A 15,879-nucleotide genomic window follows, 5' to 3' on the forward strand; every position below is an offset into this window, starting at 1 on the left:
ATCACGTCTCTGAACAACTACATCAGCACTGGACAAATACATGTGTATTTTTAAACTACATTTTTTTAATAGAAATGTGTTAATTGTAAACTAAAAATTCTTGCCATGGAAAAGCAATATGAAGATATGTGACTAAGAAGATGTGCTGTATGTGTTAGAGAAAGATATAATAGATATAAATGAACATTTTCAGTTTACATGTAACAAAATAAATGTACCGTATACATACAAATGTTCATGTTCTTTTTGTGTGTTACAGTATTGACTTTCTCAGTCAGTTTTACATACTCTCTGAATCTGTATTTACTGACAAAACTGGCATTCTTGTACAGTATAGAAAGTCAACAAAAAAGAAAAGGAAGAACCATTAAATTTTTATATAACAAATATTTCCATGGTAAAAAACATGAAGTATTTTGAACATGGCTCACATGATGATAAAAACACTTTTTATTTAGTTGGCATTGAATTTACTGACACAATACCTACTGTATCTGTAGAGTTGTGATGTTCCAGCAAACACTTGTGACAATTGAGTTCACAATTTAGAGAATGTTAAGACTGTAAAAATGTGCTAAAGCGATTGAGAAAAACTGTACAAATATATATATTTTTAAAATCACGTTTTATAAGAAAACCGATAAATCAAAATATGAAGAAATAACCAACATTAGCCTACAACCTGTTGACTAAAGATCTGAGAGTTTGATCTTTCTCATTTAAACCTGGAAATAAAGAAAGATTTAGCATTTTGATAAATGTAAGACAAAAAGAAAAAAAGAAAAGCTATGGTGTGAATGAATAAGACATATTAAAATGAAATCAAATAAGCTGATATGTGACAGTGACCATATTACACTCTGACATTTACATTTGACATACACATTTACTGACGCAAACAACATGATTTGGATTATTCTCAAATCATAACATGGATCAAGATCAAGATAGATAGATAGATAGATAGATAGATAGATAGATAGATAGATAGATAGACAGACAGACAGATAGATAGACAGATAGATAGATAGATAGATAGATAGATAGATAGATAGATAGATAGATAGATAGATAGATAGATAGATAGATAGATAGACAGAGAGAAAGATAGATAGATAGACAGATAGATAGATAGATAGATAGATAGATAGATAGATAGATAGATGTTTGAATAATGATATAACTTTTTTAATGTCTCATCACACTCCAGGGACAACAGCTGTGTTATGGGAAGTGTAGTTCATGTAGTTCGGCTGACGGTGGTGTGTGTGTGTGTGTGTGTGTGTGTGTGTGTGCACAGGGAGGGAGGGATTGAGCGACAGAAAGAAAGAAGGGAGGAGCCGATGGGATTCGTGACGTCGAGCTGGAATGAGGGAGTGAATGTTCCGGGTCAGAAACTGGACTAAGAGGAAATAAACTCCGGGATAAGAAAAAATACGGAATAAACGCAGCTAAACAGACATGTAACCGCTTACAAAGAAACATAGGGGACTCTTCTCAGCCTTCCTGTTAAAGATGTGGCGAGAAAGGTGAAAAAAGCGGAAAGAAAACTGCAGAAGTGGAGCGCGACGTGTTTATTATTGCATGTTTGTGCGCGTGAGATCGATAGATCGTGATCGACACTAGTTGCTCCGGCGCGCTCTCGCCGTTCCCGGTTTTTAAATTTTTATTTTTTTAACTTTTCCAGCATTCGGGGTTCATTTCTCCAGGGTGTTGCTCGTGATGTTTCACTGTATCCCCCTGTGGCGGTGTAACCGTCACATCGAGGCGATCGATAAGCGCCACTGCTCGCTCCTCTTCGTCCCGGATGAGATCTATCGATACCGAGCGAGTTTGGAGGAGCTCCTGCTGGACGCGAACCAGCTCCGGGATCTTCCCAAGGTAAGAGATCTGTCCTGGCTGAGACTCTTCTCGGATGAATGAGAAGCATTTATGGGCCGTGTCCCAAACACAACAAGCTGTGTGTTTACACAGCAAAGATGCGCTCGGAGTCGGCAGGTGTGTGTGAGAGGCATCAGCAGTTTCTGCGGATTGTTTTTGGGCGATTTATGCTCCGAATCACAATAAAGTTTTGGCCATCAGAAGTGGCGCATCAGTTTCATAGTCGAGTTTATAGTCAGCAGCAGCAGCAGGTTTCTTGGCAACAACAACATACATAATCATCATATTAGAATAATTTCTGAAGGATCATGTGACACTGAAGACTGGAGTAATGATGTTAAATATTCAGCTTTGATCACACAAAATAGAGCCTATAGAATAAAAAACTCGATCTGATATAGGCTACAATATTAGTGTTTTATAAAACTTAAGTCTAAGTGCCCCTGTTCAATAATGTTATCACTTAAACTCAACCATGAATATGCAAATGAGCCCCGCCTCCACTCACTCACAGCAGCTCAGAGATCCACTCGAGAAACATCAGCGTGTTTTTGAGACTGGCTTTGGTTCACTGCAGTTTTAAGGAGAAAATACTCAGCAATGCTGCCGACTTATGAATTTACACATGGTTTGTCTTAAAGCATATTAAAAACACCACATAGACACATAAGCAACATTTAAACCTGTCAAACCTTTGACTGGTAGTGTGTGGGCTGTACTCAGCAGCAGTTTTGACTCACACATTGAGAGTCAGTCAGCATTGTTGGAATCCTAGACATAATTTGAGTCAGCAGCATTTTTGTGCATCAGATACATGTCCCCAATGATGTACGCGTCACACTTCTATGATGTCCAAAATGCTATATTTTATGAATGCACCTCTGACTCTCAAAAGTGCTGTTTAGTTAGATAGATCACGAGGCTTTAACCTCGAGCTCTGTCATTGTGCAGACGGCAGAGAACACTACAACTCTGCAAAATGTGGTTGAGAAAAACATTGTGTGGCCTGAAATATCAGTGGCTGGTCCCAGCGAACTTTTCCTGCTCTACACAACGGTGGCGTGGTGTAGTGGTGAAATATTCAGGCAGAAAACTGAAAGGCTTTAAGTTCAAACCCCATAAGGAATGATCCAAGAACTAGAACTAGCACCAGGATCAAAACTCTCAAGGGTCTCGCGCAGGGTTGTTATAGGAACTCAGTTAAAGGGACTGAGAGGCAATGTAGACTTACAAGCAGGGTTTTAAACATGTAATTGTAGCTGAATATCATGAACAAAGATCAACAGGCTGGCTGTGGTTTAAAAATACCATAGAAAAACAACTAGCCTAACTAATATAAATTTCAAGCATTATTAAAGACAAGTAAACACTCTAATTACAAAAAGAACAAATAAGAAATAGCATTTGCAATAAATAGATACATCTGAACAAAGATACGATTGAAATAAACAGTGTTTAAAGATTTTCTGGTATTCAGGTACAGAAAATGTAATCAAATGTAAAATAACACTGCAGTTTATAAATAAAATATACATTACAAAGGTTATTCAGACTCTTTGACTCTAAGACTCTTTGTCTTTTGTTGTTTGATTAGTGTTATTATAGAGATGCTGCAGGAATATTAGTGCTGTCACTTTAAGAGCTGCACGGATCCGATACACTGATTCACATGAAAACAGAGTCGTCTCACGCTTGATTGGTTTAAAGTCATATTGATTTGCTTACAAAGGAATCGATAAGAGGAATTGAAATGTATATTTTATAACAAGTGTCTGATTCCTGACCTCACGTAATTTTCAATTCCCAACCCTACGTACTTACGTACGGAAGTTATGCAATATAAAGAGCAAAAAGGAAGGCAACTTGCATTATGTAGATATACTCAATGCTGAGAAATGAACACATCGCGACAGGTAAATGACTTTAACATTATCCTTCAGTATGTTTGTCTTTGATGTTCGTGGAGTGCCGGTGTTTCGTATGGCATGCGTTCGGCCAATCAGCGTACACTTACATCACTGGAAGTTCCTATAGTGCTGGTTTAAACCCTACTCTGAAGTAGAAGCTCATTGAGTTCCCCCAAAAGGCTTTCATAGAACTAAAACCATTCCCAGTTCCTACGGTGTGAACATGCCAAACGCGGATACTTCCACCAATAGCTACAGGAACTATGAAAACATTCCTCCGGTGCGAAAGTCCCTTATGTGATTCAGAGTAATGGTTTGAAGTTGTACTGACAAATAGGGGTGTAACAATACATCGGGGTGTAACATACCTATATATTTTTTCTGAAGATAGTACACCTTTATTTTGACACTCTCCACATCTTGTCTGTCTTAAAACTTCTTAGACCTGCCTCCAAAAACTGATTATTTAATGTGTGATCTTGTTTTATTGTATTTATTTGTGCTATTGCTTGTAATTTGGTTTAGGGATGCACCCATATGAAAATTCTGGCCGATACTGATAACCGATAATTCTTTATATTTGAAAGCTGATAACCGATATATTGGCTGATAATGTTTTTTTTAATGATTTTGAGAGCCTGATTACAAAAACAAAAGTCTCACCATTAAAAGCCATGTTCTCATTATAATTTTATGACAGCCTATTTGTGCTGCACATGTTGCACTAAACATTATTTTCCTTTCTGAAGTGATTCCAATCATATTTCAAGCAATTCAAAACCATCATGTTGAACAGTGAACATCTGAAGGAAATGATCCATTATTTATCGGCTTCAATATATCGGCCAAATATTGTTATCAGGCCAATAACGAGAACATAGAAAAATTAATATCGGCCGATACCGATATGGTGACCGATATATCGTGCATCACTAAATCTGTTGAAAATATGTGGAATCGAATCGCAATTGTATGACTACATTTTTTGAGGTATTGGCAAATATCGTATCGTTGCCTATAGGGCTGCAGCTATCGATTCTTTAGTAATCGATTAATCTAGCACTTAATCGATCGATTAATCGAGTAATCGGATATTTTTTTGTGTGTGTTTTATTAACAGAATAGTTATATTAAACTTGTGTCTATTTCAGTTAAAGCTGTTATAAGTTACTATAAGTTATATAATATGCAAGTTATAAAGCTATCTCATATGTGAATTTTCCTTTAAGATGTTATAATATAACCACTCTAAGCATCTAAGCAAATTTGTGTATTCTGGTAGTTTAACGCTGAAGAAGAGCTGTAACGTGACGTTGTTGAACACGCAGTAAAAGCTGACGCACTTTTTGTTCCGTGCGTTTTAACTGAAAAATGAGTACTCCGAATCTTTATTAAAAAACAACAGCCTGGGGACTTTAATTTTTTGTTGTTGTCTGTAACTATTTGGCAGACGTGAAATACAAACAAGGTCTCGCAAAGACTGCAATACAACATTTGTTCCTCCATCACGTCCCGGTGTGTACAGTGAATGCATGCTGAAATTATTGTTGCGTGGCTACATAAAAGTTTAAGCATATGTGATGCATTGCTGCAATCGGTCTGACTGGCGTGTGTGTGTGTGTGTGTGTGTGTGTGTGTGTGTGTGTGTGTGTGTGTGTGTGAGTGAAGGGGTTCTTTTTTAGGCTATACTCTTGCAATTGAACGTGATAGTTACGTTTACTACTTAAAAATGTCATCAAAGCTAAAAATCATATCTAGTCAAACCGCATCACGACGACATCGCTACAAATACAGTATGGGATTAAAATCAGCGAACATCAATAGGCTTAGACTACGTTACCTTGTTTCAGCGAGTTAAGTGTATTAAGTGAATTAAGTGTGTTATGATCCCACACTTTAGACAATTTCTGCCGTTTATTTACATATTTATTCTCCGCCATCGTGCCAACTATTTCTTCTTGAACAGGTCCGTGTGAATGAACGGTCCGTGTGAAACACACAAATCCCTGCGCCGCGCGTATAGTGCGCGTCATAGGAATTTAACGAGGCTTCGAGGCAGAGTTTTTACCTGAGGAATTTTTGTAATCGAGTAACTCGAGGAATCGTTTCAGCCCTAGTTGCCTATGAGAATCAATATGATATTGTATTGTGAATGATTAATCATCCGGTTTACACCCCTACTGACTGAAATAAGCATGCAATATGACATGAATGTGCTTTTCTCGAAAGTTTAGAAGTGATGATTTTCAGCTGTGGTGTAAAACTGGAGCCTTCCTCCTTCAGGAAAAAACCAGCAACACACTTGTCAGGCTTAATGCGGGTTTAAAGGCTCTTAACCATGAAATTCCCTTCACCTCTCATCGCGGTACATCAACTCAGAAAGCCTTTTCCCTCTCGTTTACTTGAATCACTCTTCTAGGATGCGGTAAGGATTACACGAGGAAAACAGCGAGGTTGTAAAGAGCACACGTTTGCTTTGCTCTAAAGCAGTGCTGATAGCATCGCTCGCTGTGATTCTTTGCCATGTAATGAATTCAATCTTCCAGATCAATGAAATGCTTTGCCCATAAACTGCAGCGCTTCTTTTTCAAAGACTATCGTGTCAGTCTTACTTGAGCTTATCTGTGTGGGCTCTCTTGAAGGGATAATCTTGTTTTAGGGAATTCCAGGGTATTTCCCTTGAAAGTGTGTTTGATAAAGTCTCTGAGCTGGTTTCATGCAGGATAAAGTCAGCCGTGAACATGATAAACTCTTTCACGCAAGAAGCCAACATGAGAAAAGAGAACAAGACCACTTCTGCATGTCACAGATATGCGGTTTTGTCTAATTAGTAGCTGTTAATTTTGTCTGTAATAGCTGTTATTGGTCTCCACCGTATCTTTGCTGGGATAAAAACATTGAAGCTGTGTTTTATTAGGGACATGTGGAAACATGAAACGCCAGTAAATTGGCTGCGTATCAGACTTTCCATTTAAGGACTGAGTGTTTGAACTGAATGCATTCCGGTTTTTAACCATTTGTTGTTGACACTACGTGAACCATTGGATTCAGATATCAGTTATTCGTGTCTGAGCATGTTTACCTTGATTTCCAGTGGCTCTTAAATATACTCTCCAATTAATACTTTTAAGGGAACTGCTTTTACACTCTTAAAAAATAAAGTTTTTTTATTGGCATTGATGGTTCCATGAAGAATCTTTAACATCTGTAACCTTTCCGTTCCTCAAAAGGTTTTTTTACAGCGGAAAAATATTCTGTAGATTATTAAAATGGTTCTTTTAAAGTCCCCCTGTGGTGAAAATCAAGTTTTTAATGTTGTTTATATGTCTATGTGGTGTTTTTAATACGCTTTAACACAAAGCATGTGTAAATTCATAAGTCGACAGCATTGGTGAGTATTTTCTGCTTAAAACTGCAGTGAACCAAAGACAGTCTCAAAAACACGCTTTGAAATCGCTGGTGTTTCTGACGTCACAAACTATCTTGTAACCAATCAGATCAACGTGTGTTCGTCAACGAGTGGATCTCTGAGTGAGTGAGTGAGTGGAGACGGGGCTCATTTGCATATTTATAGAACCGCGAATACTAATTGAGGCAAGGGTGTCGAGTTACATTCAAGATATTTTAAGGCATGAAGACATTTTTCAGGGAAACTTTTAAATATGTCTTTTTGACGATCAAAGATGAGTTTTAATGGATGAAATGATTGACTACAGGGGGACTTTAACATCTATGGAAACTTTCCATTCCTCAAAAGGTTCTTTATAGCGGAAAAAGATTCTTTAGATGATTAAAATGGTTATTTTAGGAACTGTTTACTGAAAGGTTTTTCTGTGACATTGCTGTGAAAAAACGCTTTTGGAACCTTTTAGGAAGAGTGAAGAGTAACTTTTTATTGTGCACAGATCATGTCTTTTCTGTCTACATTTACTTGCCTTTGTGTTATTCCCACAAGGAAGAATAATGAAGCTTTTACTGAAGCACCATGAAAGTATCATGAAAAGTGGTGCTGTATCTGAAAGCATACAATAGTTTTGTTTGAGAAATTGTTCACTTATTATTTTGACGTTCATCTAGTTCCTGAGGAAATTAGCAAAATCCAATTGGTTGATGAATTATTCTTTTTAGAGTTGTATCTTTTATGAAATTAAGAGATCTACTGCACAAAAGTTCAGTGGTCACAGTGGTTTGTGAAGATTGAATTTGTCAGTGAATTGTCAGTGCATTTGAAAGTGAACGATAATATGGATCAATGTCCTTTTTGAAGCTTAGAAATTTTTCTTCTTAAAATATCTGAGGGTGTAAATGTATGTTTTTAACCAGAACACAACTTCTGAATGCTCTGAATGATTGCCATTCCTGTAAACTGTGCTCTCAACCTGTTTGACATCTCCGTTTGTTTGGCAAAGTCAATCAAGTAGGACTTTTGTTGAGAGAGCAAGCAGTAGTTTTCTGTAGAGTCTACAGAGACAAATAAACATCTCAGTAGTGTATATTGAGAGAGAATTTAGTTAATGGTTGGACATGTCCCTCTCCTTTGCACCATGTGGGCCCAAAGTGACCGTAGCGCATTTATTCAAGAGTCCAAATCAGAGCGAAAGCGTAGAGTTTAGACTTTCTCTTTCTGAGGTTAAAGATGGGCTTGGGAAGAGGTGGAAAAACCATGTCTTAAAGCCTGCTTGTTGTCGGGTTATATGCGAATGCTCTTATCGTGGAGATTTCTTGGAACCTGAGACTTGTTGTTTGGCCTGAAATGTGAGGAATGCTGTGAGGAGAGTTAATCGTGACGAAAGAAATGTGTGGGGGAAACCAGTGCCTGTTGGTCAGAGTCAGATACAGACTGGGTCTGATGCTAGTCTGCATCATTGCTCTCTCAGAAAGCTCTGCTAATCCTTTGTTATGTTGAATACAGGGTTAGAGTAGGGCTGTTATGTGAGATATATCTGTGATAATGTTGTAATGGTTTACCAGTGTGTGCGCTGACATTGTCACTCACTTTATAAAAACAAACACATAAAGCCTATTTGAATGGAGCTAGAATATCCTGAAAATTCAAAACGTGGGAAAAAATGATTTTTTCCCTTAATTTTATATCATTGAAGCAATATCACACGTGCAAGAAGGCCGTTTTTCCGGAAAATCAGCATGATTGCGAATGTGATATCTGATCTTGGTTTTATACAGCAGTTAAACAAACAAGAAATTAAAATTGTCAGTTAAATTTTTTTTAGACACAACATTGTCGATTGGTCAAAGCAGAACTGTAATGCGTAGAGAAATGTCCTTCAGATTAACATCTCAGAATCTTGGTGGAGGTAGTAAGTCATCTGGGACGTTTCACCTACTTTCTTTGTGCATTTTTGTACTTGGATATGTGAGAATTAGACACATTCAGACACAGGGAGTCACTAGCATTGTTCCCGTATGAATCAGCCGTTCTACCGAATTGGTTGCATGAATGACTCGTCAAGAGTCATTTGCTGACTTTTTATGTTTTAAAGTATCATTTATTTCAATATTAACATTATTCTCACAGCATTATCTATGCAATTGCAGTGTAAATGATACCACCTCTGAGCTGCATTAAACAGTTTGTGTTAGTATTCCTAAGTGTTTAAACCTGGTATTAAGATGGGTTTTGGTCGGTCGATCACTAGTGAACGACTCTAAATACAGGTGTAAACAGGGTCTAAAACGCTTTGAGCTTGTCCACTTTCCATCACTTCCAGAGGTAGTCGAAAACGCATGTGGTCGAATGTGTTCAAACAGCCAGGGAAGACCGTCTTCTCTCCGTCTGCTGACCTGATGCGCAACATTATGGGAAGAGCGATAGCCAGACGGGATTTAAACTGTGTCGGCTGAAGACCCAAGTTTGGTTTGAAGAGGAAAAATGTACCAAGCACAGTGTTCTCTCAGCATTCCCGGTTTCAAACACGCACTCACAGCGTTCGGCTGTAGTCATGATCATGTTTCATTGCCTATTTTTTTATTTATAAAATCATGTTAAATAAACACATCCCTGATTAAAATATAAACTGCAGATTCAAATCGGCAGATTGAATGAAAATGCAAATTCACTCTCTGACAGTAGGTGGCGCTTATGGAACAGCAGGGATTTCGTACAAAATTGCACTTATAAACACATCTTTTATTGGCAATATACAGAGGTAAGAGAGGAGTACTGAAGACAGTCCGCTCCCTTCAGCGATACATTAATGTAAGCCCCCACCCCCAATTCAATATTCATATTTTTCTTCCAATTTTTTAAGCGTCGTGAACTGAGCTTGCTCTGCCTGGTTCAGTATTTTCTGAGCTCTCCTCTTCTTTTTGCGTGTCCCAACTCTCGTCTGTTTACAGATATTTTTCCACACAAATAACATTTTGAGAAATGATCATAATGCAGTATGCTTGCAAGTCTGGAAATAGAGATCAGCCAATATAAAACTAAAAACTAAGGATGTAATGATAGCCTCATGTCACGATTCGATACTTATCATGATACTGAACTCACAATATGATATTATTGCGATACTCCAAGACGTATGGTAAAAGGTTTACAAAAATTACTGCTATTGTAATGCTAAATAGAATGAATGAATAGGCTTTAACTTGGTGCTGGAAACCAAAAGCACAGGACAATAGAGACACCAGAATACAAATAGGTTATTCATAATTCTGAAACTGAAAATACAGAATTATTTTAGACTAATATGCTTTCAGTCTTTTACTGACTCGATGTATTTAAAATAATGTAGACCAATTTTTACTGGTAACATCAGACATTTGGCATTATCAGGACCCACAAATATTCCCCCATTGCATTATTATACATTATATTCAACTTTATATATAGTAGTTTAATGTAGCACTGACACTAAAACTCTGAAAACTTGAATTTTTCTCTCACAGTAATTTTTATTTTGGGTGAAACATACACAATACATATTGTCACTATCTACGATACTGTTGCATTTTTGTATTGCGATATATTGTGACACGACATATATTGTTACACCCCGACTAAAAAACAATCGTGTGTTTGGAGCAAAAAATAGGCAGATTCCGATTGATGGCCAGTCGACCGGTGCATCTCTAGTTTTAATATGGTAAATGGGTAAACATTAGTTTTAATATGGTGTAAACAATATATGAGAAATTCTTAAGAATAAGAGATAAAAAAAAGTAGTAGAATTTGGCACTGCCAAGCACCACTCACATTTTCTTTTTCTATGCCTTTTATCTAAAGTAAATTTGCAAGCAATATTAAAATTTAGATTATGTTGCCTAATGTGTATCTTGTATTCGGAAGGTTATCATTGTTAGCTTTGTGTCTAACTGTGTTTGATTCCAATCTTCATATATTGACGAGGGGTTTGTAAAGGTGGATGTAAACTTGTATTAGCAGGCTGACGGCTGAGGGGGGGCGGAGGTTTCATGAACTGGAAGAACGGGTTCAGTTTTACGCTTCAGCGGCCGGTTTGTCAGTGTATCCGCCCAATAATACGCCAGTACCACTTACTGGTTTTGTCCTCTCATAGATTGCTGGTTTCATTCCTTTACTTTTATAAACATTAGCAGCCGTCGTAACGGAAGTATTGAGATGAATGTGGTGTGAACTTCCGAGTCTAAAGAGCTCTATTGTGTGCCGTACCTGTTGCAGTCTGGGAGGTTTCTGTGTGTCTATTGTGTAGACGATGTTTTCTTCCTGCGCAACCCTGATGTGTTTATTGCAGAGTGAGAAGAGGGACCACAAAACAAGAAGAGTAGCATTTCTGTTCTTCTCTTTTTGATAATGGCCTGTTTGTGGTTCTGGTTGTTTCATTTCATTGGTTACTGGGTTAGTTAGCTTTCTGAAGGTCAGATATGGATGTCAAGTGCAGTTGAATGGATATTTTTTCTTTTCAAGGATGTGCACAGCAAGCATGCGTCTGATGGCAGTCACATTGATTTCTTGCTGTTTCTCCAGTTTTTATGTTGGAATATTATCATACAAAAATACAAAACTAGGACTGGTTTGAAAATATTGATTTCTCGATTCTCATTTTGATGAATTAATGTTGATTCTTAAAGGAGTCCTTCAATGGAGTCCAACGGGTTGAAGGTCCAAATGTGAGTTTCAGTGCAGCTTCAAAGTCTCGACACGATCCAGCCAAGGAATAAGAGTCTGATCTAGACAAACCAGCGCACATTTTATAACATAATAAATACATACTTTTTAACCACAAATGCTGGTCTTGCACTAGCTGCGATTCGCCACACATTACGTAGTCGCAGTGAAAGCTCACGCGTGACGTAGGAGGAAGAACAGATCTAGTGTTTACAAAGCGAACGTGCAAAGACTAAGTCAAACGCCATTTACCAAAAAATTAAAATAAATAAAGGGTAAAACAATGATGTCGGACGATTTTGAAGTTGGAGCAGAAAATGAGATGAATGAGTTTTTCCACTACTCTACATTTCTGAACCGGAACGCGCTTGACCTTTCATCATGATTACATAATGCGTGAAGTCGTGGACGTGCAAGACGAGCATTTGTGGTTAAAGGGTGTATATTTTTCTTTTTTAGAAAATGTGCGCTGGTTTGTCTAGATCCGACTCTTATTCCTCGGCTGGATCGTGTCGAGACTTTGAAGCTGCACTGAAACTCACATTTGCACCTTCAACCCGTTGGACTCCATTGAAATCACTATGTGGAGAAAATCCTGGAATATTTTCCTCAAAATCTTTCTATCTCTCTGTGCTGTTCTCCTTGATACATAAACAAAACATATGTTATGCCTCTCCCATCCAATAAATCACAAACATGAAATCAAAAGGAATGTTGAAAGAATACAGTACAACTTGCTGAAATGAATCATCTCATGTAATCGCTCAATCTGTGTTTTAATCGCGGAAAGACGTCAGTATAGGAACTTGTAAACAATATGTCCCTCGAGCAGCTGAATTCTTGACTAGCTGTAGCTTGTTTATTGAGGATGCAGGACAATCACCTAGTAATGCATTACAGTAATCTAGTCTAGAGGTCATGGATGCATGTACTATCTTTTGTGCATCAGGAATAGATAGCATGTTTCATAGCTTAGTGATGTTTCTGAGGTGGAAAGCTGTTTTTGTAACATGAAAGATGAGTTGCTGTGTAATATATCATCCAGGTCTTTAATTGTAGAGGATGAAGTAACAGTAAATCCTTCTTCATGCAAATTGTATTCTAAGAGATTCTGTGTACAGGGTTTTGGCTCAATAAATCATTTTAGTCTTATCTTCATTTAATAGAAGAAAATTACTGGTCATCCAAAAGGTTTTTTATATCTTTAACACACTCTGTCAACGTAGATAATTTAGAGATTTCATCTGGTGAAGATGAAATATAACTGAGTATCGTCAGGATAACAGTGGAAACTAATGGAAACTAAATAACATGTTTTCTAATAATATTATCAAGGGACAGCATGTGTATTGAAAATAGACGAGGGCCTAAAACAGAGCCTTGTGGTACTCCGTAATTTACTGACGTTAACTTGGATAATTCCCTGTGTTAATAGGCTAAATAAAATGGTAACTGTCAGATAGGTACTAAATAAACCACCTTAATGCCTGTACCTGAAGACCAGTGTAATTTAGATAGCAGGAAGGATGATTATCTTACATTTTGTGCTTTTCCTCACACAAAGCTATTGTATAACTTCAAAGTGCTTGGCAGTGTAAATCATCATCCAGTTTTGTTTTATTGAAATGAGAAGCTTTGATATTCTTTTTTTGTTTCATGGAAGTAAGTAAATGATACAGGTCAGGGTTGGAACGGCATAAGTGGAATTAATAAGACTTACTTTTTTATTTTTAAGAGACCCATTTCTATAAATCTCAGAGTTTAGTTCTAACTGTCCATGCAAGTTGAGGCATATGAAAATATTTGCATAAATCGTCCAAACTTGCTCCCCTTTGTTGTGGCTTCCTGTAAATCACCATGAAGGTCTTCAGATGCTTTGGCAGACTCTTTTTGAAATGCTCTGTGAAACGCAATGCATTTTTCATTTATTGCATGGAACTCAAAGAGCAGTGAGTTTTTGAAGTCAATTTCACACCGTTCTCTGCTGGTTGTCCAACACAGCTGTAAAGCTCACCTGAATAATAAAAATATATATATTTTTCTCCTCAATCCAAGTTTATTTGGTGGTTTTTGCCATCAGCCCGCAACTTATTTTTAAAAAAATCGCATTTAATTTGTGGTAAGAAACTACATTACCCAACCCATAATGCTTTACAGGAAATTTCCCCAATTATAATCAAACCTTTTGTATGTGCATAGTTTGCAATAAACTTAAAATATATCGTTTCAATAGATATGATCAACCACCTTAAATTAATAGTTTTAAGTTTTTCCATTGTTTTCAACAATTTTTGAGTCGCAATGCTTCTTGGGATTATAGTTCTACCCCTCATTAAAGTGTTTTAAGTGCATAGTCTTGCACCTTTTATTTTTTTGTGCTGTGATTCACCTCTAAGCTGTTTGTTTTGGTTTATGCTTCTAAAACATTTCCGGAACCAACGCTGAAAAAGTAGATGGGTATTGTTGGGCACTAATGCGCTCTATATGGACTGTGAAAAAGCAGGTCCTTTTATTGTGAAGCAGAATGGACTCAAACAAGCAAGGTTATGCAAAACATGACATTTTACACTACAGGACAAAACGATACAAAACAACAACAAAATGATTGGGCTCACCAGAACATTACAATGTGATGTTTTGAGCAGCACAGCTCTTCATCAGACAATAAGACAACGAAATATTGGAGCAATCCCCCTTTAATCTAAAGGTATTTAAACTCAATACTAAAACATCATGTTTTGAAATGGCCTACTATGTTACATTTATAAATGTTACATACATGATATAACATTGATTGATGCATTGATATTTGAGAACAAGACTTGTTGTTGTTGTGTGTTGTTTGTTGTTGTTGTTGTTGTTTATTTATTCATTGTATTTTTGTGCTGTTGTGACATAAATTTCCCCCTGGGGATTAATGAAGCAAATCAAATCAAGTCAAATATAAATGTTACATTTACTAATATAGTTATTAGCAGTGTTAGGGTAACACATTACAAGTAATGTGATCAGAATAAACCCCTTCAGGCGATCAGGATCAGGTCTTCAGCCTGAAGGGGGTTTATTCTGAGAGAACAACCGGCTGGATGCACATTTTCCCGCTTATTACACGGATACTTGCCACATAAGTAAATAATTAGACACAAATTATTGATCGGAGTTGAAATATTTTATATGGTCTTTAAACGCAAAGCTTCCGCGGAGAGAGTAGTTTCAGTCACAGTACTTCAGTTACAGTCACAATACTTACTACACATCATTTCACCCCATAAATAATTATGGCGATAAGAGAGATTAATTTCAGATTAAACTGTTTTAAAATCGTAGCCTACCTGTTTTAATTTTATAATCCAACAGTGTACAAAACAATAGCCACAAAATGGCAGCAACGTTTGTATGAAACGAGAGATCGAGTCCACGATACTGGATGGCATAATTAGGCTAAATAACTGTACACAAAATATTGATTTGACACCCTGCATTACAGCATTATTCGAGTTTTTATATTTTATTAGCTCACCAAATGCAAAACTTCTACGAAGAGAAAACTGTTCCTAGCGCTGCAGTGACCCGAATGAGCCTGTGTTTTCTGTGTTCAGCGGTGGTTATTTGGGAATAACACACCGCTGGATGGCATGATTGACCAATCAGAATCAAGTATTCCAATGAGCCGTGTAATAAGTCAGAATGCATGAAATGGCATTAGAAATCCTCTTGAATAGAAACATTGGAAGCGGAACCAGAATGTTAAATTTCTTAATGATTCCCTTTGTCTGTATAATTAAGGATTCAAAAAGTTTGTCTGTAAGGTTTGAATACAACAGGATCAGCGGTTCTCCTAGTTTATGCCGAAGTCGTAAACCAGACACACTTCACACTCTGATTTGTTCCTAAATTTCTGGATTGTGTATTGTAGATGAACACATTTAGGAAGTTGCTGAAGAGAAGCCATTGGTTTCTGATTGTGCTGTTTAATGGGGTGCT

General features: G+C 37.1%; 1 protein-coding gene across 1 annotated transcript in view; it reads left to right on the forward strand.

Annotated features, from left to right (window-relative positions):
* Window positions 1-1,316: 1,316 nt before the first annotated feature.
* The window catches only part of LOC143741252 (leucine-rich repeat-containing protein 1-like), a 63,779-nt gene continuing 49,216 nt past the window's right edge, over window positions 1,317-15,879 (forward strand). The window contains exon 1 of the mRNA XM_077233675.1: window positions 1,317-1,881. Within this exon, the coding sequence (XP_077089790.1) occupies window positions 1,723-1,881 (159 nt within the window). The 5' untranslated portion in view covers window positions 1,317-1,722. The remainder of the gene's footprint in view (window positions 1,882-15,879) is intronic.

Source organism: Siphateles boraxobius, unplaced genomic scaffold, assembly GCF_051911475.1.
Source record: "Siphateles boraxobius isolate OS27281-9 unplaced genomic scaffold, OSU_SipBor_1 182, whole genome shotgun sequence".
NCBI lineage: Eukaryota > Metazoa > Chordata > Actinopteri > Cypriniformes > Leuciscidae > Siphateles > Siphateles boraxobius.